At 44.3% G+C, this 12,020-nt stretch overlaps 1 protein-coding gene across 1 annotated transcript in view; it reads right to left on the reverse strand.

Moving 5' to 3' along the window:
* Window positions 1-2,161: 2,161 nt before the first annotated feature.
* MAP3K4 (mitogen-activated protein kinase kinase kinase 4) overlaps window positions 2,162-12,020 on the reverse strand; it is a 111,811-nt gene continuing 101,952 nt past the window's right edge. The window contains exons 21-27 of the mRNA XM_065888496.1: window positions 11,098-11,168; window positions 10,187-10,303; window positions 9,142-9,301; window positions 7,154-7,276; window positions 6,408-6,514; window positions 4,330-4,509; window positions 2,162-2,182 (exon numbers count right to left, since the gene is read on the reverse strand). Of these exons, the coding sequence (XP_065744568.1) occupies window positions 2,162-2,182; window positions 4,330-4,509; window positions 6,408-6,514; window positions 7,154-7,276; window positions 9,142-9,301; window positions 10,187-10,303; window positions 11,098-11,168 (779 nt within the window). The remainder of the gene's footprint in view (window positions 2,183-4,329; window positions 4,510-6,407; window positions 6,515-7,153; window positions 7,277-9,141; window positions 9,302-10,186; window positions 10,304-11,097; window positions 11,169-12,020) is intronic.

Consider the following 12,020-nt stretch of genomic DNA (forward strand, 5'->3'; position numbering starts at 1 on the left):
TAAACTTCTGTACTTCAGAAGAAACCATTAAAAATGTGAAAAGCCACAGACTGGGGGAAAAAACAAACATTTGCAAGTCAAATGTCTAGTAAAGACTTGTATCCAGAATATATAAAAATCTCTCACAACTCAATAAGAAGACAAATAACCCAATATAAAAATGGGCAAAAGATTCACACAGACACTTCACCAAAAAAGATATATGAATGATACATGAATTTCTTGTGCCAACAAGCACAAGAAATGCTCACCATGGTCAGAGAAATGCAGATCAAAAGTACAATGAGATAACACTTGACATCTACTAGAATGGCTACTACAGAAAGAAAGACAATATTAAGTGTTGACAAAGGTATGGAGAAGCTAGAACTCTCTTGTGTTGCTGGTTGGGAATTAAGAAAATGCAGCCACTTTGGAAGCAGTTTGACAGTTTGTTAAAAGATTGAACATGGATTTACCATGTGAGCTAGCAGTTCCACTCTCAAGAGAAAGGAAAATATAGGTGCACACAAAGACCTGTATGCAAGTGTTCAGAGCAGCATCATTCATAATAACTGAAGAAATAAATCACGTGGCGTATCCATACAGCGGAATGATGTTTAGCAATAAAAAGGAGTGAAGTATTAACGCAACGCTGTAACGCGCATAAACCTCCGAATTACCATACTAAGTGAAAGAAGCCAGACACAAAAGACCATTATATTAAATGTCCACAACAGGCAAATCTATAGAGACAGTAAGTGGCTCAGTGGCTGCCTAAGGCTGGGGGTAGGAGTGACGAGTGACTGCAAATGGACAACAGCTTTCTTGCTGGGGTAATGGAACTGTTCCAAGGTGGATTATGATGATGGCTGTACACTATGTAACTATCCTAAAAATCACTGAACTGTATACTTTAAATATTACATATTGGTAAATTACACCTCAAAAAGCCATTTAAAAACACTGAAAAAAAATTCTACTGAAAAAAAAAAATCTAAGTGTCTGTACAAATCCTTCCGTGATGCCAGCTTTCTCAAGGACATTAATTTCTATGTGAGGGGATCTACTACTCTGGAGGGAAGGTGAATACAGAACCTGCTTGAGAAATTACTTGTCCAGAGTCAGCTGCTATGTATAAGGAATGAGTCAGATATCTTCTAAAAAGATTTCAGGAAGCTTTACGGTCAATCTTTAAAAAAATTTAATAGCAGAAAGAAAGAAAAGAACACCATCAGTGACATATAATTTGGGCTATTTTAGAAAACTAACTGCTGAAATATTTACATTCTGAAAAAGATGCTTTCTTGTCAAGAGATTATTCAGCGGTATTTACACTGACCCAGCACCTATACATCTTGATATGAAAATAAACCGAGCCGCCAACACGTGATAACAAGGCTTAAACTTTTATCTGCTATAAACGTGCAGTTAATATACAAAGATTTAAAAGGGCCTCTTCCATCCTTAGTGTTGTTTCATTTCTCTCTTTCCCTTTGCAGCAAGGAGATTCTAGACCCTAAAGGAACTCCTAACCCAGCGCCCACCTTCCGCACACTTGACTGTACCCCTTCTGTTGAGGAACACATGAGTGACAAGGACAGACCTCTGTATCAGATAATGTGTTGGCTCTGAAGCTGATAACCATTAAAGACAATATAACTGAGCTTTCCTAAAATAAACCATTTATTGAAAAAAGAACCTTTTTCTTAAATTTCATGAATCAGCCTTTTGCATAACAAACCCGTGGCTTGCCAACAACAACAGGTGAGGTTTCACAGTCAGTGCACTCGACAAACGAGATCAACAAGGCCCAGGACGCCTGATAACACTACGACTGCTTTTGAACCTAGGAAGGTCAAAAATACTACACTGATGTCACGGTTCTCAGTCACCCGAGAAACAGAGGCGACAGAGGCGGTGGTCCGTGTACAGTAGTAATGGCACTTAACATGCAGCTTCTTTACCTCGTGGACACCATCACGCGGGAGGGCCCCGTGCCACGTCGAACAAACAGGAGCAGCAGGAGAAGTGACGCTTGTCACCTGTGCAGTCTTCAGTCTTGGAAGGTTAAAAAGGCTTATACTGCTTCTCGGCACAGTCCTTATGTAAATATTACATACAGTAGTGATTAAGAGAATTTTCCGAGTACACACACTACTAGGCCACAGAGCGATTAGCTTCATTCTTCATCTGTGCAAACCTGTGAGGAAGGCAGGAGAGAGCTGAACCCTATTCGTGCCACATGTGAGATTCAGAGGTAAGTCATAATCAGTGCATCTTGGTGCTCCCAGCACTGTGCCTGGCACAGAGCAAAGGCGTAATCAATGCAACGAAATGTCAGTGCTAAGTTACTGCTCTATGAATTGACTATTGAAAGCATTTTTAAGAATGTATTTGTGGGGCTTCCCTGGTGTCGCAGTGGTTGAGAGTCCACCTGCCGATGCAGGGGACACGGGTTCGTGCCCCGGTCTGGGAAGATCCCACATGCCGCGGAGCAACTAGGCCCGTGAGCCACAACTACTGAGCCTGTGATCCTTAACAAGAGAGGCCGCGATAGTGAGAGGCCCGCGCACCGCGATGAAGAGTGGCCCCCGCTCGCCGCAACTAGAGAAAGCCCTCACACAGAAACGAAGACCCAACACAGCCAAAAATAAATAAATAAATAAATAATTTTTTAAAAAAAAGGGCTTAATACATTAAAAAAAGAACATATTTGTACAATATCAAGTCAATAAAAATTGCTTATATACTTTATAAAGAATAAATACATTTTTATTTAATTACAAATCCCTAATATCTATGCAGCATATCCAGCTATTGATTACTTAATTTCACTCACCCAGAAATACTGTGACCCCTCTCTTGAATCTTCCTTTCCTGTATCAGGAGCTCCTCTGCAGGACCCTGTAAATGTTTTCTCCAGGTTTCCACTCTCATTCCATGTCTCCCCTAAATGCTCTCCCAGCAATATTTCTCTCTCTCAAATCCATATCCTATCCCAGTTCTCTCGAGTGCCAGTCCAAAATATCCAAATGCCTGTCTAAAATCCCCCAACGGATATTCCAAATACGCCTCGAACTCAATCTACCAAAGAGGAGACCATCATCTCCCGACGCAAGCCTCAACCAGATGCCCTCTTTACCTACCTTGGCAAATGGAATCTTGATAACCTGGTGACACAAGCCAGAGCCCGGGAGCCGTCCTGGACTCCTCCCCGTCACGCACCTTTCACATCCCATCAGTTACTCACTCATGGCCATTCTCACTCCTATATACGGCTGGTGACTCACCCCTGACCTCCCACTCCCAACCCAGCAGCTTCCCAGCTAGTCTCTCACCTCCAGAGTGACTGTTCTAAAACACAACTTAATCATGTCATGCTTACAATAAAACTGAAATCCCTTCATGTGGTCCCTGCTTACTTTCCCAGCCTTATGTTTTGCCACTTTCCACATCCTGTACTCCATCAGTATGTACCGATACACAGTTCTTTGGGTGCTTTACCCTCTTAGCAGTGAGCCTTTCCATGTCTCTTCCATTCTGTCCGCCATACTCCTCCCTGCGTTTCCTGACCTGGCTAAACCCTCTCAAACAGCTCGGGCATCTCACTCTAAAGAAAGTTAACAGGGACTTTCTTAACCACTGCGCCACCAGGGAAGAATCCACCTGCCAATGCAGGGGACCCGGGATCGAGCCCTGGTCCGAGAAGATCCCACATATCGAGGAGCAACTAAGCCTGTGCGCCACAACTACTGAAGCCCACGTGCCTAGAGCCCAGGCTCCGCAACGAGAGAAGCCACCGCAATGAGAAGCCCGTGCACCTCAACGAAGAGTAGCCCCCGCTCACCACAAGGAAGACCCAACACAGCCAAAAATAAATAAAAAGAGTGAAAAAAAAAAAAAAAAGAGTAATAGCTGGGATTACCCGACTGGATTAAATTCCTCTTTTCAGTGACCCTACAACATGGCATATATACCATTATCACAGCTCTTACCATAATGCTTAGTCATTACTCCCCTGTCTCTACTCTCCCAGTAGAGATTTGTTGTTACTAACCTGTGTATTCTAAAAGAGGGAAAATTGTGCCTTTCATCCAGTCCCATTTAAAATTCCATTTAATAGTCCCAAGTGCACCTCAAACCATCCAAATGGATCAAGGAGGAGAACCTCGACGAACATTTTCCAAAAGAAAAAGCATACAAAATTCCCCAGCATAATACATTTAGTTTCTTCCCATTTCAGATATAGATATTTTATATTTAAGTTTCCAAATTTCCTTAAGTGCCAGATGCGATCAAAACTCAAATACTTAAACAAGGAGAGGGCTACACAGCAATCTGCCAAACCTTGACGAAGGAATGGTCGAGGAGCTGGCTGGCCGTCCACCTCATCCTGGGCTCACTTTCTAGGCAGTGAGAAAGGAAGTCCTTTCCTTCTGGGCTTAATCTTTCAGGGATTGGTGGCTTATGCCCCATTCCCACTTTGTACATAATCTGAAAGTTGTGCTCATATTCATGCCAAGGTCTCTAAAAACAGAAAAAAAAAATCAGGTTTCAATACTACATGGCCATACAGAAATGCAACTGCCCAATCTCTTTTTAGGCATCTCAGTGTTGACACATATTGAGGCCGGCAAACTTTTACTTAAAGGGCCAAACAGTAACTATTTTAGGCTTGCAGGCCATATGGTCTCTGTCACACCTATTCAATTCTCCCACTGTAGCATGAAAGCAGCCTTAGGCTATAATATGATAAAGGAATGGGTATGACCATGTGCCAATAAAACTTTATTTACAAAACCAGGTGGTGAGCATAGTCTGCCTACCCCATTTAGGTGTCCAATTAGTCCAGTATTATCTAGATGCCATCATCATGTAAATAAAAAAATGTAACATATAAAATAATATAAAAATGTCAATCAAACAAAATTCAACAGCTATCATACAGGGATGTTTAATATGCTACCTTGTTGAATAATCGGCATCAAATTATTGATAATTTGCAAAGCTTAGATTATTTTATTATGATTACAGGGAAATTAGATTCATGGGGGAAAGGACTGAGTTTGTATGGCATTCTAATTTGTGGACCATCGTTTAGTTATTGAGATATATGTTCTTCAATTTGAGAACTTGTTCTTTTTCTAATGCATGGCTTGACTGAAATAACAGATACCATGGGCATCTTTCTATGTTAATGCTAATAGAAATAATATTAGCTAATAGTTACTAAGCACTTATTTTCAGCAGCTGTGAGGTATAGCTGTATAATAATTTCCTACTAGTAACACTTAAGAGGTTTCTAACTTTTTTGCTTTATAAGTAATGGCTACACCCCCCCACACACTGTGCCTCTGTATATTTGTATAATTTTTCATTAGTGGGATCTTCATCAGAAGATCAACTTTCAGATACTATGTCATCATACAAAACAGTTTCACTGCCCTGCAAACGCTTGTGCTCTACCTATTTGTCCTTCCCTCCCTCTCCCAGAGGCCCTGTCAACCATTGATCTTTTACTGCCTTTATTGTTTTGCCTCTTCTGGAATGTCATATAGTTGGAATCATACAGTACATGGTGTTTTCAGATTGGCTTGTTTCTTTTTTTGGCCATGCCTCGAGTCTTGCAGGATCTTAGTTCCCCGACCAAGTATCGAACCCGCACCCTCAGCAGTGAAAGTGCCGAGTCCTAACCACTGCACCAGCAGGGAATTCCCCAGATTAGTTTCTTTCACTTAGCAATATGCTTTTTTTTTTTTTTTGCGGTACGCGGGCCTCTCACTGTTGTGGCCTCTCCCGTTGCGGAGCACAGGCTCCGGACGCGCAGGCTCAGCGGCCATGGCTCACGGGCCCAGCCGCTCCGCGGCATGTGGGATCTTCCCGGACCGGGGCACGAACCCGTGTCCCCTGCATCGGCAGGCGGGCTCTCAACCACTGCACCACCAGGGAAGCCCAGCAATGTGCTTTTAAGGTTTCTCCATGTCATTTCATGGCCCAATTTCTTTTGGTTGCTGTACAATATTCCTTCATGTAGATTACCACAGTTTATCCATTTGAAAGATATCTTGGTTGCTTCCAAGTTTTGGCAATTATGAATAAAGGTGATATGGGCATTCTTGTGCCAGTCTTTGTAGAGATGTAAGTTTTCAACTTCCTGTTTCTTTTCACAGCTGCTTAATTCTGTGTTTTGAGAATTATGCTTTTTTTTGTTCCTCTGAGGAATTCTCTAAGTCATGTATCTTATAAATATTTGGTTCCTAGTTTGTCACTTGTCTTAACTTACTTATCTTTTGACAGGTCATGTTCTCTATTTTGCAGGAAATGTGTCCACAGTATTCATAATGATAGTAAGACCACAATTACTGCTCTGTTAACGTAAAGTGCCCTCCTCAAGTCCCCCTGCCCCCGGTGCAGGCTCTGCTCACCTTGCCAGTCACCATCTCTATGACGACACACCCTAGACTCCAGATGTCGGCCGCACGCCCGTGGCCTTCTCCTTTGGCGCGAGTGATGACTTCTGGGGCCATGTATGCTTTAAAAGTCACAGATATGGTGATAAGAACGGGTTATAAATATAGCACCATGTAGTACTAGAGCCAAGCAATACACTAATATCGCCTAATATTCCACATAGAAGAAACAACTAATTTGTTCGGGGGTGGGGGGGGGAGGAACTTTCTCTGAATTATATACTAAGAAACGTCAAAACTTGAAAATAAATATTTCAAATCAATTTCTCAGATGGACATTTTAGGAGCCAAAATATCTTCTAAAAGACAATTCTGAACATGCAAATATTCAGATAAATTGTATTGCAATGAGAATATGAAATTTAACCTGCAAAGGAGGATGTAAAATTTTATGACGTGTTTCTAAACAATCAAATAATCACCATTTAAACATGTTGTTTTGACTAGAATAGTTTTAATAAACCCAACGTGAATGACAAGGTTTTTCTGGGAAGAAAAGAGGCCTTTCTTCCCTCCTTTAAGTCTAAGGGAGAAAAGTGATTTCCCAATCTGACAAGCGCTTTCGGGGGGGGGCTCCTCCCCCGTCTGGTTGGATGCCCTCACCTGCTCTCCACGTCTGCTGACCAGGAGGAAAAGGGAAAGCCGGGGTCCCAGCACACTGGAGTGAGCCCCGATGCAAAGACAAATCTAGCTGGACCCACCTGCTGTCCCCAGCGTGCTATTCACCTCACCAGGCATGGTCTGAGCATTGTTTTTAAGCTTTACTGAACATCCAAAATCTCCCAGCTTGATTAGTCCAGATGAGGTAAGGAAGATGTTGGCACCTAACAAGAAATAAGGAGTTGTGAGCCTCTAAAACACAACACAGGCATTTTAAAGTTTACATGGTAACCTAAACTATCAGGAACTTGATTTACAAAAGTTATAAAGACTTATGAAACTTCACTTGCAAAGTGTAATCATAGAAAGATTTTAAGCCTTATTCACAAATGTTAAAACACAGCGAAGACATTTTAGTATCAGTGCAGATAGCTCTGACCAATAAATTCTGAACTGAAATACATGCATAAATTCTAACATTAAAAACCCAGGGAGATACTTAAAGAGAAAGTACACATAAAATACAAATGCCTGTGGCCACAGTCCCTGAAAATTAAGTTTATATACGATCAGCAGTGCCTGCAACAGAAAGCAACGTGTAGACAAGACCTGGCACACATGCTGCTGGTCTGCAGAGCTGTATCCGAGGCCACCACTGGACTGATTTCAGACTGCCTGAAAAGCACGTTCTGTGACTGTCTCACATCTCCGCAAGCAGTACACAGGCCCGGCCCGTACTCCAGTTGGAACCCGGGGTTACCGCTCATCTCCCAGGGCGGCTCTGCCTCCTCCAGAGGCTACCGGCCGCGGCCACTCCAACCGAGCCGCACGGCTCAGTGCTACGTGTCGACGGCACCTCCTTCCAAAAGTGACACAGAGCCCCTCACTTTAGACAACAAGCCACACGAAGAGCTGCGATCTGCTGGTCCTCACAGCCTGAGAAGCACACGGCGCTCACTGCGTGATTCCGGAGCTAGCTCCCAGGCCCACACTCTCAGACACAATGAGCTATAAAGAATATCCCAAGGATGCACACGGACGGACTTCACTCAGGGACTCAGGGATTCTCTTTATGGCCGTGGCCAACGACATGAAGGTACCATTCCATGAGTGTGGAATTTGTGTCAGAACAACTGGAAACAGGCAATGCCATGGCCTGACCCAGAGCCATTTAAGCAAATGCCCAGAATGATCCCAGACAGCAAAGTAACGCGGTGGACGGGCGGGCAGGCAGCAAGATCGGCATATGCTGGGGATTCAAGAGGAGCCACTTCAGAGAGTGCGGACAATTCTTCCACCCAGCAAAGCAGGTGATGGGTAACCCAGCCCCCTCTGAGGCGAATGCCTGGTCTGAAATCCGGCCATTCTAGAGTCAACCTGTTTAGGCCTCAGATTATGGGACAGAGTGGAATCCTTCAGTCTAGGGCCATTAGAGACAAAGCTAATTTGTCGCTTTAATTATCCACAAGACTCCCAAATACAGAGGTCAGGGGCACGGTGTGGTTAAGGTAAACGCTAGAGGGACAGTTCTGGGACAGAAGCATGGCTACTCACCACACGTGAGAAGGGAACAGCACTTTTAGTCAGTCAGCGTGACCAAATCGATCTTTAGCCGAACTCTACACTGGAGGAGGGTGGTGCAAATAAACCCCGTCCACGTCTCCCCAAGCTCGGCTGCGTATCATAACTTACACCGGCGTTCCCGATTCACCGTCACTTTACATATTCACGACGTTTATACATAAATACACGAGGTTCTTGACACAAGGAAAAGAAAGGATGCTCTGAGCACGAATGTCTAGTAAATACACAGGGCAGGCGAAATCAGCCTACAAAACAGCAAGTTTCATTTTGGGGGTAATAGATTTGGCTAAAAGCCGTGCTGAACAGAACAGCGGACTTATACACTCCTAGACGGAGACGTGTCCTGCACAGTTTCTTAATGCTGGGTTCTTTACAGAAGACTACTTCAAGTAAAGGTATTTCTTTGTAGAGAAGTGATGTGCGGGCGTGGGAAGAAGCGACATGGGGGCAGCCACTGTGTGCTGGGCACAGCTGGCTCTGGCGGGGAGCCGAGTGTGGGCATTACCTTTAACGTCACGGTGAACTATGCCATGCTCGTGGAGGACATTGATTGCAACGGTGATCTGCTTAGAATACAGCCTGATGACGTGCTCCTGAAGTCCCAGCCTCGACACCTCCTCTAAGGTACCCTCGTCACAGTACTCCATGAAGATGTACATTTCTTCCTGCGGGAGGAATCAAATGCAGCCTTGTGTTTACGTGGACACTAAGTGAAGAACCTGGAACGCTTCACTGGCCACACCCCTGAGGACTCTCCTTTCTAATGGTATGCTACACTTGCCATCCTGAATACTGAATTCGTCTTAAAACGGTCATTTCTAACTCCCCTACAGCCGTGTCTCTGCCTGCCTCCTCTGTCTGGAATTATACAGCTAGTTGGGATAAGAACATCTCCAACTCACAGGTGATAAATGTCTATAATCCTCTGAAATTCAGTCCGCTCTATAATCTCAGACAGGGACAACAGGGCCGTCCCTATAAATATATTATCAAGTACTGAAACACATCCTTTTCAGATATGAATTTATCTGTGAAAAACGTAAAAAATCACCAACATCCAAATTCCCCAGAAGCTCATATTCCACCAAGATGCTCCAAGTTATCCTCTTTCCCTCAAAGTGTTTATCTCTAAACACAAGGGGGAAAATCATCTGAGGTCTTAATTTTCTCTCATTTCACAATGGTTCCTTAAATACATATAAGAGAAAAAACGTTACCGAACAATGTACTCAAGTGGTTCAGTAAAAAATGGAAGAAAAAAAAAAGGGACACACAGCTGTGTAAGGGGCATTAGAGAAATCTTCTGGTTGGCAGGATGGGTTTCAGTGCTTTATAATGTCGGGTTAATGACTACAGTCTACAACTTACATTTTAGGAAGAACTCCTCTAGTTTCAGAGAGAAGGCAGAAATGATGTAACTCATGGAGATTTCCTGATAATTAGGCAAAGTTACTGTGCTCTGAAATGAGAAGACCTGTGATGTAGGACAGGACTCCATCTGTGCCCTCACTGACCGCTCACACCAAACAGTGTGATCAAAGTTGGCTTACCCTATGCAGCTCCACACCAAAATACCGAACCAGATTGGGGTGCTTGATGCCTTCGAAGATTTTCAGTTCGTCTGCCGTTTCCTTGATAGTTTTGTGGTCATTAGGTTGAAAGCGAATCTGGAAAAGGAAAGCTGTTGATTACTGTTGGCAATGTCACAAGCTAGAAAGACGCCGACTTTGAATGCAAGGGCTGGGATGCTGACATGTCCACTGTCCAGCCCCATGGCACCATGGTCAGTGTGTTTGTGACTTCACTGCCAGGCTCTCTCCTCCTTGTTGAATTAAACACGCCTGCTTTAGAATATGTGGTCAGATAACAGCTAGTGGGATCATTTTCATAACGACAGACTGAATTAACCAAAACATGAAACATTCCTGTGATTCAGGAAGCAATCACAGGTGTTTAGGTTCTGGGCAAGATAAAAAGAGGAGATAAGATTCTGCCCTCACGAAGTTTACAGCCACGCGGGAATGAGGCCATAAAGCAGCGCGGGTAAGTGCCACACAGGGAAGATGGGGAGATGCCGCACGGGTTAAGGAGGGGGCCACATGTGCCCGCTGCCCCCTCACAGCCACTCGGGGACCAACGGTCGCGCGGCTCTAGCCTCACCCTCCACGGCCCTCGGTGCCCCCCGCCGGGGCCTTCTTCAGGCGCTCCCTGCTCCTGCTTTCTACCTCCAGCAGATAAAAAGCTGTTCGTTTCTGAACCTTATCACAAATCCCACCCCCAACCCCGCTCAAGTCCCCTCTTGGTCCCAATGGTGTAAATGCTCTGAAGCAGACCTCAGGCCTAGACGACTCACTATGGAAGCACTCAGGCTAGCTCTAACCTCATAAACAAGTTTTGCTTCCAAATCTCTACCACACGGAGGCCTCAGACAGAAACGCCCCCAGAGGGCTGGAGCACCCACCTCCTTCATGGCCATCAGTTCACCGGTGTCCACGTTGATACAGGTATAGACCTTCCCATACTGCCCTTCCCCTGTGAACAGGAACAAATGAGCTGCTCTCAGCCACCAAAGCCAGGCCACTGTAACTCAGTGAAACGTACAATAATCTCTTCCAATTCCAAATCTGTATTCATACATCTATAACCATGCTTACTACAGTCTACTACTGCAAGATCTAAACTGTTTCTGAATGTTCCCTAATAACCGTAATAGCTGAAGTCTTAAGCAATCTTTTCACTATGTCTTACCTGTAAATGCCTGTGAATAGAGTAGAACTGACTGGCAAATCCCAGAAGAGGCATGAAGGTGAGTACTAAGCCCCCTAGTGCACACCTCTGAGCCCCTATGGCCCTCAAGGAGGTCTGGGCGAGGTGGGCGGGCAAGACTAGTGGCCAGGAGTAAGCCTGACTGTCGTCTCAATGCACCTCATTGCTCTATGGCCAGGCGTGTGGGATATTAGTGGGATATTCTAACACACCTTTTGGGACATTAAACTAAGGGGATATATGGCTGAATAAGACTGAAAACAAGAATTAATACAATTTATAAAGGACTTGATTCTTTTCAGTGTGTCTTCCCTGACAGCTCCACGAAAACTTCAGTGTCCTGAGGCTCCCAGAGTCTTGTATTACAACTTTGTTTGCTTCTTCAGACCTAAATGCTCAACAGATAAATGCATTTATTTGTTTTTAAATGAGAGTTTTGTTTTTTTTAAATTAATTTTGGCTGCGTTGGGTCTTCATGGCTGCACGCGGACTTTCTCTAGTTACGGCGAGCGGGGGCTACTCTTCATCGCACTGCGCAGGCTTCTCTTGTTGCAGAGCATGGGCTTAGGTAAGCAGGCTTCAGAAGTTGTGGCACGCAGGCTCAGTAGTTGTGGCACA

Source organism: Phocoena phocoena, chromosome 12 (assembly GCF_963924675.1).
Source record: "Phocoena phocoena chromosome 12, mPhoPho1.1, whole genome shotgun sequence".
Lineage (NCBI taxonomy): Eukaryota > Metazoa > Chordata > Mammalia > Artiodactyla > Phocoenidae > Phocoena > Phocoena phocoena.